The 26,243-nt window shown below is 46.0% G+C and overlaps 1 protein-coding gene and 1 long non-coding RNA gene across 5 annotated transcripts in view; one reads left to right on the top strand and one right to left on the bottom strand.

The window, feature by feature from the left end:
- LOC116078504 overlaps window positions 1–26,243 on the top strand; it is a 66,142-nt gene that overhangs the window by 33,029 nt on the left and 6,870 nt on the right. The gene's annotated exons all lie outside the window — the stretch shown is intronic.
- The window catches only part of Ano6 (anoctamin 6), a 188,310-nt gene continuing 162,881 nt past the window's right edge, over window positions 815–26,243 (bottom strand). For all 3 annotated transcript variants that reach the window (XM_031353741.1, XM_031353760.1, XM_031353750.1), the window contains 5 exons: window positions 20,472–20,602; window positions 13,803–14,008; window positions 9,697–9,899; window positions 8,482–8,587; window positions 815–3,711 (listed from right to left, as the gene is read on the bottom strand). In XM_031353741.1, coding sequence (XP_031209601.1) covers window positions 3,505–3,711; window positions 8,482–8,587; window positions 9,697–9,899; window positions 13,803–14,008; window positions 20,472–20,602 — 853 coding nt within the window. In that variant the 3' untranslated portion in view covers window positions 815–3,504. The remainder of the gene's footprint in view (window positions 3,712–8,481; window positions 8,588–9,696; window positions 9,900–13,802; window positions 14,009–20,471; window positions 20,603–26,243) is intronic.

Raw genomic sequence — 26,243 nt, 5'->3', positions numbered from 1 at the left:
TGTGTGTGTATGTGTGTGTTAATCTGACTGAGCTATTAATTCACGGGCCTCCTCACCCCTGCCTGGTCTGAAACCAGGGTCACACCATGTCCACACTTCTCAATCCTTAAGAGTCCAGTCACCTCCTGTACCCCTAAACACCCTGTCACTTTGGCTCTTCTGTGAAGAAGAAAAAAAATGAGTGCTGGGTGCATCTATTTGGCCACCTTGTCTTCTGAAGATTATTTTAAAAGCATTTACATTTTCACATGCGAAAGCCTCTTAAACCTCGGACGCTGGAGAATTTGCATCTTATGATCACTGAGGAGCTCCCCATTGAGAAGGGAGTGCCTCGCCTTAGAAGGCAGCTTGTATCTAGCCCTTTGCTTACAATGCGTACAAGAGAAAGTTCCTTACTAGTAACATTCTAAAATGCATTCAAGAACCAGGTGTGTGAGGGACTCACTCGTACTCTCAGAGCTTGAGAGGGGGCTAGCCTGAGCTACACAGTGAGACCCATCTCCAAACCAAACAACCCAAAGAGGGTTAGTGACAAAGGGGTGTCATCTCAGCCTTGACTCTAGGGTACCTGGGCTGGTGAGCAGGAGGGAAGAGTCCTAACTCACCTGGATTTACAGGCCCAGTCAATCTACAGCATCTACCCTGGCTGAAAGTCCATGCAACCACAGGCCGTGAAAAAGTCATTTTAGATATACTCTATACACAAGTGCACTTCCGTCATCTAAGTGATGCTTAACCAGCTATTGGTAAATCTCAGAAACCTGTTCCTTTAAAAACATTGATAAGACAATTATTAAACTTAGTTAGACTGCAGTATTGTCTGTAAAACTGAATTTATTAAAATGCTCATTAATTAAAAAATAGTAAAAGGCATAGAAATTAACAAACATCAGTTACAAACATTACACCAGGGATACAGTATACAGGAAGCATCATGAATCTCAGTCCTTTTTAGCTGAGCTGTATGCTCTCTGTCTCCACTTTTCAAACATAATAGGAACGCACACAAGGAGCACACAAGATGTGTGAAACCAACACACCCCATTCTGCCTCCATCACAAACGAATGTTCTATGGAACTCAAGACCCATGTGCCCTGCAGAGGGGAAACCGTGACAAACTCATTACCAGATGGCTTCATTTAATTTCAAGACAAACTGTGGCCTTCTACTTCTAATGGGATACCTAAAACATCCGAGGAACATTGAAAGAAAAATCCCCTGAGTATTGGGTCTACCGCTTTAATCCATTAAAATGCAAGGGCATTGCAAAAGGATAGAATTTCTCTAGTGGTTCATGCTAGACAGGTGGGTGGCCAGATCTCCCCTCACTGGCCACAGTCATGCCCTTGGTTTTTCTAGGGCTGGGAACTACTTCACTGCCACCAAAGGTGTCCCCTATTCCTCTCCATCACCACCTTGGCACAGGCCTCACAGGAATGATACTGACACCATTGGGACCCTACAGCTCACAGCACCTCTGCCATTCAGCATTCTGGTAGCTTCAGATGCCAGGAGTGCTCCTTACAGAGAAGCACGATTTTTTTTAATTCTGCTTCCTCTGTCTACAGTGTCACTTTCTACATTGTGAAGGGACTTCTTGGCTGGGGACTATAGAGGGATAAATGCACTTTTTATTTGACGTTTTCTTGTGGGGGACAAGGAGTGGCACTGGTTTTAGCTGTGGAGTGAGAAGATCCCTCAGGGAGGAAGGCAGTCATTTCTATCTCAGCACAGACAGACACTGTATGGCGGGCCCTGGACTCCCAGTACAAGGGAGGAGGGGAAATGTTCCCACTGACCCACTGGGCTACTCAAAAGCCCAGAACACTGCTTTGATTAGTCATGTTGATTCTCTACTAAATCATTCGTGGTGGACATTTCAAACCACGGCCTGGAGTTGAAGCTGCTTCAGCTCAGCATTGAGAAGGCAGTCTCTAAAACCATTCACTTTCCTTGGCTTGGCTCCTAGGCACCGAGGCATTTCACACCACTCCAGCCAGCAGAGGCCTGATCTCTAACGATGAGGCGGGTCCTCCCTTCTTCACCCAGTACTGACCTCCGTTATCAATCAAGGGTGCGAGGTATCGCCTTGTCTCCTCCGGATGTACTGGAGGAAGAGCGGAGCATATATAGACTACAGAGAAACTGCTCAGCCAAGCAACAGGGAGAGCAAAGGCACCAGGAGGCTGAGGCTTAGCAGCAAGCCACCAGCAGATAAACCAGCCTTCCCTTAACTCCCTCATGGCCTGAGAGGAGCCTTGGGGCTCAAACTAAACGCAGGGTTTCCTTCCTCAAAGGGCAATGATCCAGGAAGACTTGTCTCCAGCACAGCTGTGATTGCAAATGAGTTAGCAGGCCTAGGAAACGAACTAACGGACGGAGCCGGTAAGGAAGCTGGTTACCGTGGCAAGCAGAGAAGTTGGTAGGATTCCCAGTGAGTGACATCAGCCACAGAAGGATCCATCACAGGATATGGCTAGTGATTGGGTTGTTGGCTGCTGCACTGACTATGCCCAGTGTCATCAGAGCACCAGCCTTTTCAGCGAGACAGGCAGAAGGCGCTTGGTGATTTGTAGTGCCTTCTTTCTGCATCTGCTAAGACAGTTTTCATGAAGTTGATGGGCTTCCCAGCCCATCGTGTTGAGGACAATACAGTTATAATCATTTGATTATCATTTACCAAGACGCTTACGTATCAAGAAGAGATAAATTAACCATTCAGATCAATAAGAGCTACTACCTTTTCATCTTACTCCCTTAAGATCTGAAAGCCAGTCAACATTGGTCCAGCCCAGAGCATGCTGGGAACACTGCTAGAAAGCAGGTGTTACCATGGAGTCACAGGGACGGGCTTCATTCAATACTCTCTACCTTCATGTCAATCTAAGATGAGTGTTTCTTGGAGGTGGAAATACAGGCTGAAATGGTACAGAACCTGTTTCATATGCGGCGGAGTCCCCTTCCTTGGGGTGTAGTAAGACACTGAAATACTGTGAACTCTTGGCTTTGCCTGGCTCCTGACACAGCATCCAAACTCAATCCTGAGCTGGCTATCATTGATAACACAAAGGTGATTAAGGCTGAGGTCTGCCTGGTCTTTGGCGATGGTGCTGTCCGGACGAAATAGGTTCTGGGATAGATTTGGCAAAATGCAAAATTAAGCACAGAAAAGGAGCTCTGCACACTTGAGGTCAGAAAAGCAAAGCCTCAGGAGGACTTGGGCACACCTCGAGGCTTTTTTCCTGTTACTAAAATTCCAATTAATCAAAAGAGGGAACGCATTCAGGTCCTCTAGGTAGGTGCTTTTTATGTCCTTCCTGATCCAAGTTTTCCGTTCTCCAGTTCCCGCACTGCTAGCTGAAACTGGAAGGTGATACAGGCAGAAATGGGCAGGGCAAAAACTCTGCCTGCCTGGGAGGCTGGACGCCATCCCCTCGAGTGACTCACAACACGTCCGACAGCTAATTATCTTTAAAGTGCTTCTCATGCCATCAAGCTGCTGCTCATTCGAGTTTTGGCCGCACGCTGTTGTCAACCACTCCTCCCATCCTCTCGGCGATGAGCCCCATGTTTTTGGTCAGGTCTTTGAGGTGACTTTCGTGAAGCAGCTTCTGCGTGAGGTATTTCTCCCTCTTGATCTTGCTTTTTGTGATTTTTGACACATCCGGAATTGCATAGGAAATGAAGAACTTCACAGAGTAGATGACATGCTGCGGGAAAGAGAGAAGACAATGTCAGAGGGGCGCGGAGTCCCCGAGATTTATTCCTGCCATTACGACGACGCGTCTGGACAGGGCAGACCACTGTGGCCATTCAGTCTCAAAGCAACAGGATATAAAGGACGGTCAGTGTTCAGCGGTACCGTGTTACTTCATCATGAGAGGATTCCACCTGGCTGTTCTCATTTACATATGTGCTACCACTCCAGCACATGGGAGACCGAGTCTGATATTAGCCTGGGCAATGTAGTGAAACAAAAAATAATAAAACGAATGCCCTCAAATCCTCCATTAAGTTAAAAACCCAGACCATTGGCAGTGCTGCTGTATTTCCTAATTCTCTGTTCCTTTCTCAAAGGTAAGTACTATCCTATATGTGATGTTACTATAAAGGGGGAAAACCCCCCCAAAACTCCAAAATATGTATGTATTCACCAATAACGTATTTAATCTTACTTGATTTGAGCTTTATAAAAATAGTACCCAATAGTCTTTCAAAAACAGACTTATTTACTTTCTATGTGCTTTTCTTGTATGTGTATGTGTGTACCATGTGTGTACACTATCAATGGAGGCTAGAAAGGGGTACCAGAACCCCTGGAACTGGAGCTACAGATGGTTGTGAGCTGCCATGTGGGTGCTTGGAACTGTTCCAGGTCCCTGGAAGAACAGCAAGTACTCCTAACTTCTGGGTCATCTCTCCCATCCCTCTAAGATAGCCTTTGGGAAAATACCTTTTTAAAATTTGAAACTAGTTTCTAAAAGTTCTTAATGCCATTTTCATAGCTGGTTCACTATGGTTTCTTTCACTGTTGTACAGTGCTCCCAGTGAGTGTGCTGTAACACGTGTGTTCCCCCACTGTTAGGCATCGGGGTGGTTTCCAGTTTTCAGATTAACAATGCTGTTGTGGAATATGAATACGTTCTCTGTAGGTTTCTAAAGAGCAGGAACTTATAGGAGGCACTGCTGAGACACTTGGCCAATCGGATGTCCAGTTCTACAGGATGACCGAGTCCTTTCTGGAACAGTGGTGGTGGCACCCATTAGCTTGCTCCAGCAGCAGGACAGTTTCACCTGTGCTCCGTCTCAGCACTTGTTGAGATCCCATTTTTATTCGTTTACTAATTTCTGATTTTCAAATGGACCCTGACTTTGGTCTCACTTAAGCATTTCGTTTGTTAGTCATTGTTCCAAAATCCCTTTGGGTAGGTATGTTTCATATATAAAAGGGATATAGATGAATCACCATAAAATACTGAGAGAGAGAGAGGAATGGATTGTACCTAGTATCCTAGAGCTGGGAGAACCTAGAACACTGACTGCAACCCCCATGGAGTGCAACAGGATGCTGAACACAGCACAGACATTTTATGCAGAGTAGTCTGCACAGCCAAGGGTTTAAAAGGTGAGGGAATGAGCCATGGAGGTATCAGGAGAGCAGAATGGGGACAGGGGAAGCTTCTAGAACATGATCTAGAGTGGTGAGGCTGGAAGGAGAAGCCACAGTGAGCGTCACAGCCTGGATGCATCACAGCAGGGACTCTGGATTTACCCTAAGGTCAGAACTCAGTAGTCTCCAGATAGAGACCAGGGCCCAGCTGGGCAAGAAATGATGGTGGCTCTGGTCTGGCGGACCTTGGTCTCTCTAAAGTTTCTCCAAAGCTGTGTGTTGAAGATTGGCTCCCAGTTTGTGATGCAACTGGGGAAGGGGTTGAGCCGAAGGTTAGGTTATGGTGGTGTGTGCTTGGAGGGCACACTGGGACTCTATCCCTCACTTACTGGCTGCCATGAAGGGAGTAACCTCCTCTCCTGGTTTGGGTGCTACCTCAGTATAGGCCCAAAGCAAGGGGACCATAGATGGAGACCATCAGCCAGAGTAAACCTGCCAGTATTGTCATACAAACTAACCAACACTTGGTGAAAGCAGGCAAGACTGTAAGAAGGGGTCAGTGGTCTACTGTTGAGGGAAAAGCCAACAGGCTTGAATGTGGGGGTGAGAGAAAAGGAAGAGGGGTAGGAAGGGCTCCCAGAACTCTACCCTGTGAGACTGGCTAGCCGAAGATGTCGTAGCACAGTGGAGAAGACTGTAGAACAGAGAGAGACTGGGGCAGCCTAGAGCGGGTATGCGAACATGGACGTAAGGGAGCTAACAAGCAGAAAGCCTTGGTGGCACTGGGCTCAGCTGAGAAGAGACACTCATTTTTCTCATCCTTGGGGCTATTTGTTTTTTTCCTGCTATACCGATGTAACCTCAGATAAAAACCCACGTCAGTACTGCCTTCATTGTATTCCAAATGTTTTGGCACATTTATTTCCACTGTCATTTGTTTAAAAGTTAAAAAAAAAAATCCTCTCTTAATATCTCTACTGATTTGTCAGTTGCTTCGGAACATGTCGCTAATTTCTGTGCACATGTGTGCTTCCTGAAATTTCTCATTTAATTGCTCTGTACGCAGAAAAGCCGCTAGATAGGATTTTAATTTTTAATTTTTAAGCATGTGCTGAGACTTATTTTGCAGCTTCCCAAGTGACGGGCCCTGGCAGGGTGCTCCTCTGTAGAGAGAAGTGTGTGCGTAGCCCAAGGCACATTGTTTTGTGGGAGTCAGTGAGGCCCACCTTGTCTAGAGCGCAGCTCAACTCAGTGGTTCCTTGTTTGTTTTGGGTAGAAATGACCTGTCTGCAGCTGAAGGCAAGCTGATGAACTCCTCTGTTGCTGACTGACATCCGCTTCTCCCTTGAAGCACACAAATGACTTTTGATACTACATGACCCTCTATTGGCGATATATTGTCTATAATTGGAATTTTTTTTTTTTTTTTTTGCCGAATGGATCCCTTTAGTGTTCTAACTTTCCTGGACTTCTTTTTCCTGCCTTAAAACACTAAATAAGTGTTTTCCTGAAGCCCAGGGCAGGCTTCACGGAAGAATGAGAGGCTGGTCTTGTAGGTGCTCCCTGCTGGGTAACACGTGGCCAGAGATGCTGCTCAAGGAATTCGCCACAGGACAGACATTATGGTCACCATAGCCAGAGCAGGAAAGTGACTTAGGAGGCAAAGAATGGCTGGAGAGGAGGGAGGAGTGGAGGGAGGAGCGGGAGGGGAGTGGCAAGTGAACACTGCCATGCCTTTGGGGACACTGACCTCACTTGGGAAAGAGCAACAGAGTGGAGCTGGTGAGCCCAGCAGGATGCGGCAACAGCTATGAAGGAAGAGTCCAACAGAAGAAGGTCAAGATTCACCTTCTCCAAGTTCATCTCTATAGAGGTCGGTGACAACATTCACAGGTGGCCGGTGACATTTCTCGATTAAGGCCAATATAGGGTGTGATGCTGTCTTTAAAAATACCCTGAAAGTTCAGTTTACACATTCTATGAGGACCTCTGAGTTTATGAGCCAGCGAGAATGGCCTTAGTTTTCCTTTCTTCTCATTTTAGAGTTTTGGGTTTTCTCATTTTGTTTTCTGAGGCAGGATCTCCCAGTACAGTTGTGGTTGGCCTGGGACTCGCAGGGGTCAAGCAGCTCTGCCCTCTCTGTGCTGGGATAAAGGCATGCCTTGTGTCAGACCATTCTCTTCTCAGTGGCTATGACTGTGAGTTTAGGATCTGGGCCAGTGGTTCTCAGCCTGTGGGGTTGTGACTGTTGGGAAACACACATTTCCAGTGGTCTTGGGCCCCCCCCCACCCATAACTTTTGGTGCTATTTCCTAAGAGACATTTTGCTACTGACTGGTACCGAGTGCTCGGGTTGAGGACTGATCTAGGCTATTCTCGCCTCACAGGAGTTCGGCAAGGGTTTCTCATTTGTTTTCTGTGTTCTCTCAGTTTGTGATCGCTCTCTCTAAGGGCCTGTGGCTCACCAGCGTTTTGTTGTGTGTGGGGGAAATCTCAGTTATTTCTTTTTTGCCGCCTCTCTAGGTTAGCAGGCTGATGCTCTACAACTGTCGTTTCTGGCTCCCACGGTGGCTGTGGAGAACCCTCCCTCATTCTAGTCCTAGATTTCTTTGTCAGCCATTTGTCTCTCTCCTCTGCCTCCTGTCTTTGGTGAGCTGTATCTTACTTTATGACATGTGCTGTGCTTTCTGTTCCATGGCCGACACCTTTTGTCTATTATAGGAAGTGCTCCTCTCCTCCATCCTCCGTTTTCTTAGTCTTTTTAATATTATTATTATTATTATTATTATTTATTTTTTGAATCAGATCGCAAAGCCTCAGAATTTTGCTTGACTGGTGTTTACACACGACAGAAGATGTACTTAGGGTGGCTCAAACAAGTGAGGGGTGATGTCTTTTTGTGCTCAACAAAGAGGTTCCCTAATTTTGTTCTAGTAATACCTACTAAGACATTGGCTAGATCAGGTGACACTCTACAGCTGTGCCATTTTCTCAGTGCTAACTTTGGAGAGAAAAGCACTGTAAGGAGTTGGTGTGCCCCATGCAGCAGCTGCATGGGACACAGATGCATCATAGCCCCATGGGCAGAGGTCTTTCACAAGCCAACGTGCCTCTCAGTGTGGCCCAATGTCAAAAGGCACCTAGTGAATACTGTATTAAGTGGGACTGAATCTCCCTTGGCATGGGCATGCTTTTTAACATTCCAAGCAGACAGCTATTTCATTCAGTGTTATGGACTATCTATTCTCAGGCCAAACCTGATTAGTTCATGTCCTAATAGACACTGAATAAAGTTGGCAATACTTACAGGGACACAGATGGCCTACAAACATGCACAATCATAGCCTCTCTCAGAGCCCTCTCTTCTTACCTCCATGACAATGATAAAGGCCAGCTTGGCGGCAATCACATGCCAATAGTAGATGTTGTGTTTATACTCTTGTGGGTGCCCAGGTGGGTTTCGGAAGTCACGGTACCTGGAAACACAACCAGGCACATTAGGAGACCAATCTTTTTGATGGATATTGTAAACAAGGGCCTGACTTAAAACCAGAGTCATCTTCGACACATTAATTTTTAAAGTGGACATCACATCCATTTCACCTCAAGTTCAATTTGGTATCAAATACTGGAAGAAAATTATCCAGAAGTATTTTACTGAGCATGGAACCAAGCAGGAAATGATGGATCCCAGCTGTGTAAAACAGGACACGTCTTTACAAAGTAACAACATTTTTATATTTTCCCCGAGGCTTTATCCCTGCTTTCTGAGAAGACATAAAACAATTTAGCTATCTTGGGGAGCCGACTGGGCCATACCACCCAATATGCCTCCTGGTTAACTTAGGGTTTTCGCCCAGCCCATTTCTAATTCCCTGACTGTGAAGTATGTAATTGCTGAGATCAGCATTCTGCATGGTCAGTTGTCTTGGCCTCGTCTGACTTCTTGGTTGTGATACTGGAAATCTAAATCAGAATGGCTCTGAGCAGTTGGATTAAGTGAATTTGGGTTTAAGAAAATATAGTAGAGAAAATAAATTTGCATGTGGTCAACAAACTACCAACTGGTGAGTGAACTAGTGCGCTCTATCCATAGTTGACCTTCCCAGCCACCAGAGCAGAGCACTTGACACCCTCTACCTCATGCACCTTTATTTATGCCTTTGCTAACTGAGATGCCAGTGTGGCATCATTAGCATTAGGTATCCCTTGAATAACAAAGTAGACCTATTTCTCTTTCATTGCACCGTTGGGCATGGAACCCAGGGCCATGCCCAAGGATGCTCTGTATTTGTAAAACTCTCAGCTAGCTCTCGCCATGTCTGAGACATGCCAGGCTTTTCCTTTCTCCTCCATCGCTGCGATGTGCCCATTTGAGCACCTTTCTCCTCCATCGCTGCGATGTGCCCATTTGAATACCTTTCAAATCTGGCTTACAGGCTCTACCATTGCTCTTCATTAGCTTTAATCTAAAACTGTCTTTTTAACACAGACTTAAACGATACCAGTTAGCATCTTATCACACATACCAAAAGCTTCTTTATAAGATGAGGTGCATTTTTAAAAGAGCTGAATTGAAACTTGCCTGCACAAGGTATAGTTACCAAGCCCAATGTATGGGTTTTCTTTGTCTGTATTCTTGAAGTCGGTGATGTTGAAGACAGAGAGAGTGTTGTTGATGTAGCCGTCCATGGTGTAGTAAGCGTGGTCGCCATAGGGAGGGATGGAGAAGGACCAATAATATACCAGACGGGGGATCATGTCTGAGGTGAAGGCAATGATCATGGCCTATGTTGGGGGAAACAAGAAAGCAATGTTAGGGTGGCAGCCATGGTTCACTGTGTGGCAGAACTGTGGTTTCCACCAAGTTGTATGTATCAGTGGAATTATATATATTTCAAGTAGAAGACACATTGGGCAGTCTTCCATTCTAAGCAAAAGTTAGAAGGACCAACGGTTGCTTGGTGAGTCCCTAGAGTTCATGACACCATTTGTGGAGAATGACTATACTGGGCGGGCACCATGCAGAGCTGAAGGGCGGGACTGGCTTATGTATCCTGTGTGTGCATCAGTGCTGCTCAAAGTTACAACATCCACATACATCTCAGAGCGCTTCTTCATAGAACCAGGAGTCTGTCATGGTTCAGAGTTAGGACACTTTGTAATACAACACCAAGGTCAGTAGTAAGAAGATAGTCTTGCTTCATAGAACTCATTTGTGGAATAAAGAATTTGGAAGAAACTGATTTTTTTTTTAAAATAAAAATCACTTGTTTCTCACAAAGAAGACTGAAAACTGACTAAAACATACCTCTCCTGACCCATGGCTATATAATGGCCACTAAACTCACATTCCCTCTGCCTTAGACTTACTTAGACAATCCACGGCCTGATAAACTACCTTGGGTTATTCCATTCACTCAGTCAGGAAACAAAGCCAGCTTTCTAAGACCTATTCTCTGAGCATCCAAATGTCCAGAAGATTAACTGGATAAAGCACTGAAACCATAAATCGTCACTTAACACAGCTTACTATGTTCTTGCGTAGAAGGAGTAGATGGTTCAGTTATGAGCCTGTGACTATGCCAGGCGAAGTGTACTGGGACAAAAGCCCATTTAGAACTACACGCCCCTTCTCCAGAGAGCTTTAATTTGAGGCTTTGACTCTGGTATATGAAATGGCTTGTGGGAAGGACAAAGGGGAATTGTATCCACGTTAGGCCAGTCATCAACTGCAGCACAAGAACACACATGGTTTTTGGCTCAAAGTGATTTTTAATAGTATTCATCTGGACATCCGGTTTAGTTCAGCAAGACTACAAACAAACAAGATTTGGGCAAAAGCAAGAAAACAGTTAAGGGGCTTTTTCCCTATTTAAGCCAGCTTCCCTGATTCCTGTGAATGAAGAATCTGTGTAAGTGTGTATGTGTACTCATGCGCCTGCACGCACACACCACACACACACACACACACACACACACACACACACACACACGCATGTGTCTGCCTGTCAGCCGTGAGGCAGGACAGGAAGGTTTGGTCTCGTGCCAGATTTCAATAGATGAAATTTTCCTGGTATCATTTAGCTCAATGCTATCTTTTAACAGAATCACCCAAGATGTACTTCAGGGAGCAACCAAAAAAGCCAACAAAGAGGAGAAATCTTTGTTTTTCTGACAAGGTACCTTTCCCCCTGAATTGAGCTACTCTGAGATATGCTGCAAGAATAGACATAGCATAGCTCGCCTCATTTCCCATGCTGTTCTGCACACAAGTTCCATTTATATCAAAATAAATTAAAATCGCTCTTCAATAGCAGATGCCCTGGCACAGCACAGCAACGTCAGCTGTGCTTATTTATGGAACCGTCAGCTTTTAGCTCAAGTGACTTCGCAGCACACACTCCTGCTTGGTGTCCCCTACCTGGGTGGCCTCTCTTCTTTCTTTGGTATACATTAGGCAGTGGACATTATGTATAGTATTTCAGAGAGAGGGCTATTTAAGTGGGGTAGCAGACATGTTTCTTGTAACAGATGCTAACAGTATGGGCTGGAGGGTTGTCAGTAGTTTAACCAATGACACAATCTAGTGAGGGGCTTTGCTAGGGCATATTTATAATAAAAAAGAAACCAGTAACACCGATTAGACAGTGGGTGTGCGTTAGCATGAATACACACACAGAAGTGTGCACACACAGAGGCATACACACATACACAGAGGCACATACATACAGAGGTGTGCACAAACACACACAACATACACACAGAGGCGTGCAGAAACACACACAAAACATACACACACAGAGGTACACACAAACACACACACAATACACACATACAGAGGCATACACACATACACACAGAGGCGTGCATGAACACACACATACATACACACAGAGGCACACATGCACAAATACACAGACACACAAAGACATGCACAAACACACACACACACACACACACACACACACACACACACACACACACACAAACTTTGGAAACCCAGCCAATCCTCCATCTGTGCTCATGGAGCAGCGCCATGGCGTGGATAAAGGGAGAAGGTACCTAACAGAATCACTCCAAAATGCTTGAGGAATCAGGAGCCTGCACCAGATCAATTTTCTGTTTCTGAAGGTCAAACAAAAACCCTTTTAGTTTCAAACCTTCGTGCCTAAAGTCTTTCTAAAACACATGGGTCTGTGTTCCTGCCCTGCCTAATGTACTGTGGCATATTGGATATGACAGACTCCCACTTTCATGACTGTGGAACTTGAAAGGCCTTGCTGTCATGGCTCTTAACATCAGTCTTCATTTTCAAACACGGTGGGCATTGAAGGTGGGGGCTATCTGGGTGAGAGAAAACCGATTTAATCTATCAGTTTCTCAAAGCTGGAGGTTGCCTGCCATTCAGAAAAGTGGTGGGGGTGGGGTGACAGCTAACTTGTTTCGCTGTAACCAGTCAAGGGGGTGACTGATTTTTGAGGTGCCTGTCAGAGTCCTCAGGGAACCACAGTTAATGATGTCAGGTAATGAAGTCAAACAGTGGCAACTGTGTGAACGAGGCCCGGGCTCCGTGTGTCCGCTGCAACTCAGTGACTTCCCAAGCCATGCTGAGTACAGAACCATTCATCTAACACATACAAAATGGGGTTGGCAGCGTATGGGGGCCAGGATCACACAGCTCAAGCTGGGGTGCCAGGAAGTGGAACTCAGATCTGCCTGACTTCACACCGCACTTCCCTCTTCTGGAGCCACTTTCTCTTCTGCTTTTGCAGGAGCTCCTGGGGACTCAGCAAGTTGTGGCTTACGAAATGAAAATTGAAAGATCGTTTTTGTTTGGGAAGCTGGGCCTGGCAAGATTAGTAGGGCAGAAATAACCCTGTTTTTGAGGACATGAGTAGGCAAGAGACCCTCTGATGGGCTGGCGTTAAACTGTTCTGCCTAAGAGCTGCCATTTGGCCTCTGCCCAAGCAAACAACCTATACAGGTTGTTCTTGTGTTCTCTCACAGCTGGGACTGCCCCACCCCTCGTAAGAGAGCTTGTCTCCCTGGAGACAAGAGGGTAGCTAACATCTAGTTAGGATGGGCAATTTCTCCTTCATCCCGGTTAATACCGTAAGATGTGATGCATACATACATTGGAATATAGAGTGATGATATACAGTGCAGTGCTTTTAGGACACTCTGACTTGGAGTGGACCTGAGTCTGGAGTGGAGTCTGCCTGTGCTTAAAAGCACTCTTTACTGATGCTTTTATGTCAAAGATGAATGCAAGTTTCAGTCCTTATTACTCTGTTTCTTTAGAGAAAAAGACATCAGCAGAGGAGAAACAGTGATCCCTTTGCCGATGTCCTGATGGGGTGAGTCAATAATAATAATAATTAATAATAATAATAATAATCAATTAAAATGTATCAGAAGATAGCTGCATAGCAATTAAACACCATAGTGGAGCTAGAGAAATAGCTCAGTGGTGAAGAACACCTGCTGCTCTTGCAACAGACCTAGGTTCTATTCCCAGCACACCTGGCGATTCACAACCACCTGAAACTTCAGTTCTGGGGAGGGGGTTGTTTGTTCTCCCTCTTCTGGCCTCACCAAGCACACAGTGGTCCACATACATGCAGGCAAAAGACCCATACTTATGAAGATAATACTGGACGGTCTACCCGTGAATCCCAGGCTACTCACATTGGTCACCACGGCCAGGATGGCTATTCCTTGCATGATGGGCTGCCACGCACCGATATCCTGGGCTTTTTCTGGCACCATGCGTCTAAACTGAGTTGTGAGCTTCCACGCGTCCACTCTTATTTCCAGAATATTGTTCACGAGAGCCAGCAGGGGAGCCAGTGGAAAAGAGGCCACAAATAAAGTGACGAACCCAAACTGAATAACTGTCAATGGAATGGACACACATCATGGAAGGGAGGACAGATGAGAGGACAAAGTAACTTCATCTACTCTTGTAAAGAAATGTAAAAGGACAACAAATGACCCAGCCCAGCGAGGAGACACAGCCACGGCCAATCATAACACAATGCTCATGGCAGGATGAATACAAAACATAAATATGAAATCTAAAGAAAGGTGACTAAACACCTTATTATTTCCCATACATGTATTCACTCAAAAGAAACACCATATTGGAACGTCTAAGTTAATCACTGTTATGTGCTGGTTATACACCGGAGACAACCTGAGCATATTGTTCACTCTTCCTGTTAAGACAATTCAAGAAGCAGATCCAGGGCTTGGGATTTAAAACCGAACAAAGTGGAAGAATCTAGTAAGCAAAGAGAAAGCAGAAATGTGTGGATATGAAGCTCATATTCAGAGGATCTTGGAAGCCTGCTGGCAACCAGCAAACGAGAGGTGCAGCCAAGCCAACAGACTTCGTCACCTGTGTGTTGCAGGCACGCATGCGGCAGTCCCAACCCTTGTCAGTCTGTGTGGTCACAAGGCCGAGATTCTAGCAGTTAGCTCGGCCTTTTCTCTCTATCTGAAGTGTACGTGACCTTGGTGTAAACGGAGAAAGGATAAACTCTACCATGGAGAGGGTGAAGGAGAATGATGCTAAGACCAAAGAACTAGCCGAGAAATTTCTCTGAGGTCCTCCCAGCCTTACTAGCAGAGCCACGCAAGTCACCTACAGAGGTGTGAGTGAGCCCAAGACTGGGGGAGATACCACCTGACAACCCTTCTAGGCCTCTGCTCCATCCTACTCAAGGAGGGCAAGGCTGTGGTGCACCTGCTTCTGGTCTGAGACCAGCCTATGAGAGGAGTACTTCAGAACCTCCAGAAGGTAAGCCACGCAAGTCAGACAGGCATGGTCAACATCGGCAGAGTCAGACAGGCAAGGACCCAAGTTGTGTTAGCGGCAGGAACCACGCCTGCCTCTGTATCTCTCTATCCACGCCAGCCTTGAGCCAGGCAGGTAAGAGACTGCAGAATGGGTCAGAGCTGACTGGAGTAAACCAACCAGTGTCCAACCTACTGGAAGGACAGCTCGGGGTCCCCATGTTAGAGGGAGAATGTAGCGTAGTTAGATCTTGCCTGTTCAAGAGGCTAGAAATAGCACAGGTAAAAGTCCAAAAGAGAAACGATACCATTTGTAACTAAGACGATACTTTGTTAGAATAAATTAATCAAACGTGTTAAGACTAATGATTACTTGGGCTGGTGAGATGGCTCAGCGGTTAAGAGCACCGACTGCTCTTCCGAAGGTCCTGAGTTCAAATCCCAGCAACCACATGGTGGCTCACAACCATCTGTAATGAGATTTCACGCCCTCTTCTGGTGTGTCTGAAGACAGCTACAGTGTACTTATATATAATAATAAATAAATCTTAAAAACAAAACAAAAACAAAACAAAAACAAAACAACAACAACAAAGAAATTAAACCAAACCAAACCAAAAAACCCTAAAAAAAAAAGACTACTGATTACTGTAGAGGAATGAGTGAATGACAGGGTGTGTATGTTCTTAATAAGCAAGATACAATTTGGAGATATACAAATCTAGCTAGTAATTCCTTATGGCTATTTTAGACACTCAAATTTTAAGAGACAAACAGTTAAAATAACACTGACACTCAATGTAGATCACTCTGATAAAGAATCAAAGGAGAATGGCCAGTTCACCATGACACTGGGTCCTAGTATATGCAGGCACAGTACTGGTTAAATGGAAGGTTTTAAAAAAGAAATGCAAGTATTCATGGGGTCTTACTGTATGCTAACTGGGGGCAGGAGGTTCTCCTACAGCTGGCTAAGTCACCTCAAAAGCTAGGGCCTTCATCATGTTCACCTCCAAAAGGATTAAGATTTTTTTTTTATATTAAAAATATTGAGAAGAATTTTCTAAGCACCCTTTGAAATGAAGAATAAGAGGAGATGTTAGCAAGGTGGAAAACACTCGTCGTGAAGTCCCCCATTGCTCTCTAATCCGTTCTTCACGGCAGCACCACACTTCTCTGCCAGTCACCCCATCCTCTGAGCTCTGTATCCCACAAACCTCCCTGCCACATGGAAGCTACTCCTGCGGATCCCCACCCCCACCCCCAAATGAGGCTGCACATGCGAAAGCACAGGAGTGCTCTTGACCTTGCTCATTTTAGACAGATAGTTTTTGACAGGGCCAGGCATCTCCCTCTCCACGGGATGGTTTTGATTTGTTTTTACTTAACGTAAAAAGGCAAGTTATATATTAAATACGAGCCTCTAAAACGCTGTTACGCACAGGGCTCCGTCCGCTCCCAACTGTTCTAGCATCTACAGGGTTTCAGCTTTAACTTTCCCTCCTGCCTTATGCACCTGTCTGCCATGTTTCAGTCCCCCTCGAACAACACCTGCACCCTCAAAAGCCTTCTCTGCAGACAGAACCCTGCTGGAGTATTCCACCTGTTTCCCTCCGCTGCCTGGGCATCATCAACACTCTGGCAGTCTCTCTTAACTCCTGCAAGGCATGACAGATGCACCCCCATGGCCTCACCTTTGGCTCCTCAGTGCCTGACCTGTGTACCCACTTTCCCTGGTAACACTGCCATCTTGATGTCCTACAGACACCAGAGCATCTCCACGCCAGGCCCCTCAACTGCTTGCACCCTGCACATCCCATCTCCTGAAAAGAATCTTGAAAATTCTCTTCCTCATCTACCACCTGAGTCACCCCTCCAGTGCTCACCAAACCTGTCTCCCCATGTCTATCCCCATGCTCATGACCTTTACACACTTCTCACTTATCAGCGTTAGCTGCTGTAACCTCATTATTGTCCTCCGACCAAACACAGACCCCATCCAAGGCAGCTACCCCTCTGCTGCTGCTAGAGTCTGACCTTCAGTAAAGCACACAGTTCCCCTGCTTACCAATATTCCTACAGCCCCCCATCCTTCCATATGAATCCCAAGGCCTCGCTATGCACACGGAGGTCATCCCATATGCCTGTAGTTTACCCCATATTCCCACCATCAAGCCTCTACTTCAGCTGTGCCTTGTCTACATAATCGGAAGCCGTCAGGGAGTAGCTCTGTATTTTCGAACATGTCCATTTTCTTCACCACACCTTTGATACTAGCACTCACTTTTCAAAATCACAAACACCATCTAATTCACCAAGTCCTACTTGGCTTTTATTCCACAAACTACTGTGTGTCCAGCTCCTTGAGAACATGCACCAAATCTCAGCTTGGTATCTCTGGCAAACAATACAGTGCTTGGCACAGTGGTACACCCAACACTGGGTAGTGAAGGAAGAGATGGGAGTGACCCATCTGCCATACTAGAAAGCCATTCCTTTAAAGACTAGCAGGCTTCAGTGCAGGCTGTGGACAGGAACACAAAGTGGGCAAAGGAGAAAGCAGGTCCCTTTCTAGAGAGAGCAGCCCATCTGGGAGGTGTGTCACAGGGAGAAAAGGGGTGAGCCAGGGCGATGTTAAAGAGCTAAGCTTGGGGCTGGAGAGATGGCTCAGTGGTTAAGAGCACTGGCTGCTCTTCCAGGTCCGGAGCTCAATTCCCAGCAACCACATGGTGGCTTATGACAACCATCTGTCATGGGATCTGATGCCCTCTTCTGGTGTGTCTGAAGACGCAATAGTGTACTCATATACATATATTTTTTTTTAAAAGAACTGAGCTATTCATAACAATAAGAATCTATGGAGGTCTCTGTAATGGTTGGTGGTGTCATTTTGATAGCACCTAGAGTCTCCTGGGAGATCTCCATTCCATTTATTGATGTAGGGAGACTCTGCTGTGGGCAGGGAGCCCTGGGCTGTATACAATGGTTGAAGAAAGGTAAACATTAGCACACGTGCATCTTTCTCTGTTTCTGCGGATGTGATGTGACCACGTGCTTCAGGCTGTTGCCCTGCCTGGACTTCTGCACCATGGTGGACTGTAGTACCTTGAACTGTGAGCTAACATGACCCTCCTCCTCCCTTAAATGGCTTTTCTCAGGTTATTTTAACACAGCAACAAGAAGTAAAGGAAAATAACCACTATTCTCATGAGTTTTGGAAAGTTAGCTTTGGAGATGGGTCCAAGTAAGAAGGCAAATGTGGAAACGCCAAGGCAGAAGAGACGCAGCGGGCTCACAGCATCGCTTTGGTGCCTTCTGCTGTGGCACCTACCAACTCTGAAGATGTCGTCACCACATTCTCAAGAGACCCGTGTCTAGGACAGGTAGACCCAAGGTACAAAACGGTATCGTCAGCTTCCAGACTTTAGTGTCAGAAGCTGCTCCTCTCAAGTTTTCTGAGGTCAGGTCTGAAATTCTGCAGCTTGGGCAAGTACCCCAGAATTATTCAACCTCAAACCATGGGGCAATTTATTTACTTTTTTAAAAATTCACTAGCAGCAGTAACAAGAACAAAAATCATAGGGCATATAGCCTCGGTGGGCACTGAGGGTGGGTGGAGGAACGCAAATGTAAGATTGACCAGCAGCTGCATACTTGTGTCAAAGGCATCATGTACCCGGGAGTACTAGGTTCCAAGCACTCATGCTAAGGAGCCTTAGCTGCCTCCAGTAGGCTGAGTCTAGTTGGGGGAGAGGCATCCATGCTTGCACAGGATTATGGGAGTCAAGGCTGCCTAGCTCTAGGAGTGCAGCCAAGCAGAGTGAAGAACTAAGTGGATCTGTGGAGGTCCCTCCAGAACCAGGGAAAAGGAGCTAGAGGCAAGGAGAGGTGGCTGGTGAGAGACACAGGGCTACCTGCTGGGAGCGGGGAGGGCCCTCCTGTGGGAAGGCACCTAAAGAAAGGTGCACAGTGGCATTGCTGGTAAACGTGGAAGAACACCATGAGGGTCATGTGGGAGCGACACCACGTGGGAGCGACACCACATGGGAGCGACACCACGTGGGAGCGACACCACGTGGGAGCGACATCACGTGGGAGCGACATCACGTGGGAGCGACACCACGCCCAAAGACAGTATTCATTTTTAGAGGAATAAGACAGGAATTCAAAGGGTACTGAAGAATGCATCTTCCACAGCTTAACAAACACTGAACACAGATTTCACCGTGTTCCTGACTACATAGTAACAGATGGTCTGTGCTCAGAAACTCAGGAAGCTTTGTAAGTCATTGGGAATTGTTGGGGTGGCTATAAGGGATGGCCATAAAGCATATTTAGCTAATTAATTGGGGAAAAAACCAACTTCCCATGAAGTCTTTTTTGCTGGGGAGAGACTCAAATAGATAATATTCTATGCCAGGATGCTATTATTAATGCTGACAATGGCCCTGGCAAGAGATAGTTAGTTAGGATATGCAACTGTCTTACATTTCATTCCGCACTGATGCTGCACCCTTAATAAAACCCAATCTTGATAAAAAGCAAAAACAAACTTCAAAACTGACCCCGGGCTGATGACAGACACCCAGACAAACAGATATTCCTGTATATTATGCATATTTTTGAAAAGATATTTTATTCATAGAATGTGATTTCATAACCCACCCGCTATCTGCAGGAAACACGGTCTTGGAAAAGACACAAACTCCTATATGTAAACGTAAGGCCAGTCAGATTTTATGTCTGTTTTTCTGTTCTCACTACCTTGAAAGAAAAATCATGATTCATTGTACAGTTTAGGTGAAAGGGCAGAGATACAGAATATGTGAATGGCTAGCCATCTTTTAGAGTAGCATGTCACTCACAGTAGACAGGTCAGAGTTTCCGAAGGAAATCTGTTCAGAGATGCATCTATCAAAGGCAACAGAGCTTAAAGCCACATGTAACTGATGATGAAAGAGAGCCGAAGCAAGTAATCCACAAATGGACAAGATATTCAGGAAGGTAAGGCAGGACCTGTGCCAAGTCCCAACTCATTCCACACCAGTACACTGGCTCCTTTCTCATGGTGCCACATACAAACCCTGTGTAGAAGAAACAAGGGGCCATCTTGGGCAGGACCAAGGTATGAAAGGCACCAGATATCCCTCCTGCCATGAGGGAGCAAGTCCTCTCACAGGCTCACTCAGTGATTCTGTCCCAGCCAATCACAGTGTCTGCATGGACTTGAGCCCAAGCTGAGTGCATCATGATAGTGATGGGTTCATTTACAGACAACACGGCCAGAACACTCTGAGAACCCACAGTGAAGTCAAATGTCAAGGGAAATCCCATCTCATCACCTGGTAATAAATCCTTAGCTTTGAACAACATAAACATTAGCAAAACCATACCCAGCCATCTTATCCGAAAGCTTTGACTCTTCTCTACTATATAATTTTACTCTGGTAGAGAAAAACGCACCGCTCTTCATATCAATGCGCTAAATAATTCTGTGGCTCAAAGACAGATGCTTTTCAACTCCAACACATATGCCAACATACTTTACAGAAAACTTACTCATTTCAAGGTACTCATAGAACAGTCCCAGCTTGCCCATGGGCTGCAGATGGTAATCCTGTTCCCATCGTGGGATTATCTTTTCTGATCCAGAGACTCTCTTACGTCGTCCAATTAGATTCATAACCCATCTGTCAGAAAGATCAAATTATAAATTAGAACATACATTGTCAGACCTGCATCATGAAGTATTTCTTACTGTCTCAAAGCTGAATATGTAATCCTCCCAAGGAATTAGTTTCTCTTTTACATGTTAAACATCTTCAGTTTGTCCAATTTTTTCCCTCTAGTCATTCAAAATATTTTTTCCAGTATGAAAATTTTCAGTTAAGTAAGCAGAAGGAAGACAGTGACGCAAGCTAGTCCGAGGCACTGTAGACACGTTCTGTTTGCAAGCTAGTCCGAGCCACTGTAGACAAGTTCTGTTTGTAATAGTGTGCAGGGAGAACCAGGGGTGGGTCTTAGGGTTTTACTGCTGTGAACAGACACTATGACCAAGGCCACTCTTATAAGGACAACACTTAATTGGGGCTGGCTTACAGGTCCAGAGGTTCAGTCCATTATCATCAAGGTAGGAGCATGGCAGCATCCAGGCAGGCATGGTGCAGGAGGAGCTGAGAGTTCTACATCTTCATCTGAAGGCTGCTAGTGGAAGACTGACTTCCAGGCAGCTAGGATGAGGGTCTTAAAGCCCACACCCACAGTGACACACCCACTCCAACAAGGCCACACCTCCAAATAGTGCCACTCCCTGGGCTAAGCATATACAAACCATGACAGACAGTCACCTTGTGAAAGTAATTGTGAGGATCTGAAGGAGGCAGAAGACTGAGCATCAGACTGAGAGCCTCCAGGCTGGGGACTTGCGACTACAGACAGCCTGACGCAGGATGACACCTGCCTTTGACAGCACAGCACAGAAGCTCTTGTGATATCAGGGAGTAGGAAGAGAAGCCAGTGCACTGGTATGGGATCTCTGAGACCAGTGGGGGATTGGGTGTTCTTAGCTGAGGGAGTGAGGGACTACAGCAGAACATTCTGTGCAGAAATGATAAAATGCGCCTTACACTCTGCCTCAAACCAGACAACCTGAGGACAGCAGGAGAGATGCAGATGAGGGTGCAGAGCCTGCCCTGTGCATACTGCCCCATTCCAGCATCTTCTCCTTTTGAACATCATGCTTCTCTGTCCCTGATAAACACTTGCCCTTTTCATAGCAGTCGGCCTTGAAAACAGATCTGAGATGGCAACAGAATTGGCCATGCATCTGTGACAAGCTCTGCCTCCTCACATGACAGCTGGCTTCGAGTACACACACAGCATCTCCTACTCTTTGGTTGCTTAGACAATGGGTTTGTGTGGGTCTGAAATGCTGACAATGAGGACGCGTTACGGGACTCTAAAGACAAATGCTATAAACTGGTGCAGGCCCTCACCTGTTCTTCCAGCCTACCAAGTGTTTAAAATGTGAGGCTGACAAGAGTTGACTCACTATGCTGGCCTTCTTGCTGGTCTCATGCCAGCCTCCCCTGACTACCAGTGAGGCCTCCCTCAGGGCAGATTCCATTCCACAGAACAGGGCCCTGACTTCCCCATCTCTTCCCACTTCCTCTGTAGGAGACCAGGCAGGAGGAAGTCAGACTTGGAGGGCCCTGAAACCCACATCTCCTGCTCTCCAGCTATTCTGGTGGAGTTAAAATGTGCCGGTGGGATGTCTACGAGTCAGGGCTGATATCAGGACTAATGGGAATCCAGACAGGGAAAGGGGCCAGCATGATTCCCCACACTCTCCGGATCTCTTGCTGACCAGTATGAGCTAACAGGCGGAGGCCACTGAAAATGGAGCTATGATTGGACTCTTGGCTTGGAGATACCAAGCCATGTGGACTGATAGCTCCTGCTTAAAGATGCCATTGTTTGTGGACAGCCAAGTCTCCTATATGTCAACACATAGATCTGATGATGCCCTAGAATCTGCAATACTGTAGCCATTCCAGGAGTTCTTCACATAGGTGACACCAATGATAAAAAAGGGCTTGCTCTCTGTTGGTTTGTTTGCTCCACCTCCCACTCCCCAGCCTGTTGTGAACACTGTCCATGGCCTAGAAAAAGCAGGCATTTTTCCTCTGGGCTTCCCAATCCATCTTCTGTCCTGGTATATACCTAGCTCAGCAGATACTCCTTCCTCTCAGGCTGTCTTCCCACACACCGTAGGCCACAGCGAGGACTCTGCCTGGCTTTATGAGCTATAGCCTCCAAGACTATTGTTCCATTTTTCTGAGTTGAATTACTCATCTATAATAGAGACTCATCCATCTTCTGAGTCTTTGAACTTTATTTTTCTTTTTTTAAAACAAAAACAACAACAAACTGGGCTGTTATTCTGGAGCCAGATCTCAACCTTGACTACACATAGGGATTACACCGCAGAACTCTAAAAAAAAAAAAAAAAAAAAAAAAAAAAAAAGCAACAGATCATTTCCCTCCTTGGCCAAGGCTAGAAGCAGAGGTTACAAAGTAACTCTTGTACAAATTTACCATAACATTAACAAAACACCGTGAGAAAACTTTGTGTCACATCTTCTCTCCGCCTTTTATCAAACTAGAGTCAGGTGTCGTTTGCATTTAGTTCATCCCACCTGGAAGCACCCACCATGTCCTGAATATTTCACAGCAGAGTTCGGTGTTCTTGTGAAGGGTCAGGGTAGCTAGGCAGGCCCTGTCCAGTCTCCTCTAGAGGTTTTCTCTACTGTAGTATCCTCTCTTGTTATGTAAATGTATTGTTATTTTGAAAAGATAAGAGATACACAGAGGGAAAGAAATGTGACAGCCATCCCCCTGGCTGAACACCCAAGGATACTAATGTTCTAGGTCTTTCAGGGTTTTCATTATTTAATGTTAACATCATATGGGGAAGAAAAAAGAAAATGCTTAGACTGTCTCAAACATGAGTGCTGGGTTGACCAGCAGCTGGCATTCTCTCGCTCCAGCAAAACATCTAATTTATTGATGATCTGCAGATGAGGCCAATGCAACACTTGCTCAAGGGCTCATGCCCAGAGCCAGCTCTGTGCCTGGGACCAGTCTAGCTGTAGGCTCAGCATAGTCTAGGAATCCATGTGGAATGAGGGTGTGGGCCTGAAACAGCTGAGTCTAAGAAATTCTGGTCAAATACCCTTCGCTGTGTTCCACTGGCATAGCAACCTCATAGGAAGGGAGCCGCGATTACTCTTCCTTTGCTGTGACACTCTTCAGAGGAGTAAGTGTTAGCCACAGTGACCTGGCAACAGCCAGGTATGCTCCGCCCCACAGTTACCTGGCAACAGCCAGGTAGGCCTGACCCACTATAAAAGGGGCTGCTTGCCCCTCCTTGCTCTCTTGCCTTCTTGCTCCTACTCCGACCCCTTGCCCCCTTCCCCCTTATCCCCATTCCCCTCTCCCCTCTCTCTCCATGTGCTCATGGTGGGCCTCTACTCCTCTACCTCTACTCTCTCTTTCTCTGTCTCTATTACCGTCTTAACTTCCCTCCCCATGCCCTGAATAAACTCGATTCTATGCTATACAGTGTTCATGTGGCTGGCCCCTCAGAGGGAAGGGATGCCTTGGCATGGGCCCGCTGAGGCACCCCCTTCCTCCATACCTCACCACACACCCATAGAACATATATGCTCCTTTCTTTATCTTTTTATAAACATATCAGTAAGGGTCTGGGAAGCAGAGGTGGTGGGCACACCATTGTACTGGATTCTGTGTGGACCACTCTTCTGGTCCCCAAAGAGCAGCAGCCCCAGGGGACTGCCCTAACTGACACTTGGCAGTCTCAGGTTTTGAGCCAGTGGAAGAGAATTAAAAACACATGACATCAGCATCTCTAAGCCAGAATAGAAATCTCTGTGGTTGTTAACAATAAGCTTACCTGAAGTCAAAACATGGCCAGGCCCTGGGTGCTGTAGGTCACATTTCAATGCTCATAATTAATTTAGAAAATGCACCCTACCCCTAACTTTTAAAGCTCAGAAAACTGCTCACTGCAGAGCAGCTTCTTATCAAAAAAAAAAAAAAAAAAAAAAAAAAAAATTAGTGTTAAACAACCTACTTGGCTCGGAACATGCTCCCTTCGTCGTCTAAGAATGAGTTAAGTTTTTTTTTTTAAATACATTTTCATATTGAGAAAGCCTCATTTGCACATGACCTACTTTTACTTATCTGGAAAAACACAAATATGAACTTGATGAAAGGAGGGGTTGTTTTCTGTGCAGCAGGATTAAAGTTATCTCACAGCTAAACTGGAATCCTTTCCTGGGATGGGAGTGTTGTCTTTGCTTTGAGAAGGCCTTGACGGGTCACACTGAACAGGGTGGATAGAGCCCCAGCGAAGAATGTGGACGCTCTGAAACCAGGTCAGCTAACCATTCCAGAGAGAATGAACAGAAACCTGGCAATGAGGCAGACAGAGATTTAGGGCAAAAAAAGAGGCGGGAGTTGGATGTGGCGGGGCAGTGCAGTGAAGAATGTAGGGGCATCAGCCTGCACCCTTTGGTGAGTTCTAAGCAAGTCCACACCGCTGCACAGCGGGAATAAAAGGCGCAACAAAGAATTGGCATTTTGAAATTAAAATCCTTCCTAAGTTTACCTCCATGTTGGAGGACGTTAAGGAGAGGGGGACACCTTGTTGGTGCTGGCATGGAATAGAAAGGAGTTAGCAGAGGAGGCACAGCAGAAGGGGGACCAGAAGTTTCATGAAAGCAAAAATGGAAGGCAGAAAGTACTTTGAACCTCCCAAGGAGATTCCCTGCAGGCCTTGAGAAGATCTGAAGAGCCTCAGGTCCGAGAAACACCGACTACAGTACAGGAGGTCCATGCTGGCGCTGGGCATGAGGATGACTTAGTGAGGGAGGGCTGGGAACCACAGAATGGGGCAGAGCTTTGACAGGCAGCTTCCCAAGGCGAAGGTCCAGGTGACCTCAAGGCCAAAGCAGACGAGAATTTCTGGAAAGGCCTTGGCTAGCCAACGCCTTGAAGTTGGCTCAGTGAGACCCATGCCAGACTTCTGACCTCTAGGACTGGAAGACACTGAACCTTATTTTAACCTATGAAGCTTGCAATAATTTGTTAAATTGCAATGGAAAACTATAATATCAAGTGTCCTGTTTGCACAAAATACAGGCGGTGCTAGACTGTGGATAGATCCCACTGTAGAGCCCTTGGTGACAATCAGAGCCAGCCGTGCCCTGCCGCTTTCTCAGTGTTTTCGGGAAACCATTCAAAAAACTCCTCTGGTGATTATTTCTCAGGGACCTCAAGAGATGTCTGTTCTTGACAACACTGAGTCTGAAGTCATGGGATCCTGGAGTCAAATCCCACTGTAACCTCTCCCTGCCAGTGTGGTCTGGGTAAGCCATTTAATCCCTTTAAGCCACAGATCTTTGTTAGCAAAAGGGAGATTAAGATTTATGAAATCAAGCTAGGTAAGTATGTACCAGCACATATAAACGTATACACATGAAAACACATCGCTCTTAGTGCAGAGATGGCACATATTAGGCACGTAACATATTACTACTAATGACTTCTAGATGTATGGGTGGGGGATGCTATGCAAATTTGTGGCAATGTGTATTTCCCAGCACTAACAAGGGCCCTTCTTTCTCAAAGGTCTGCTTACTCAGCCATCTCAATGATAGCCTAGGAGACAGACCCCAGGAGGTGGGACTCAGCCATCTCAGTGAGAGCCTAGCAGACAGACCCCAGCAGGTGGGACTCAGCCATCTC

The sequence above is a fragment of the Mastomys coucha genome, unplaced genomic scaffold (genome assembly GCF_008632895.1).
Source record: "Mastomys coucha isolate ucsf_1 unplaced genomic scaffold, UCSF_Mcou_1 pScaffold11, whole genome shotgun sequence".
In the NCBI taxonomy this organism is placed as follows: domain Eukaryota; kingdom Metazoa; phylum Chordata; class Mammalia; order Rodentia; family Muridae; genus Mastomys; species Mastomys coucha.
This window is presented reverse-complemented; position numbering and strand designations above follow the sequence as displayed.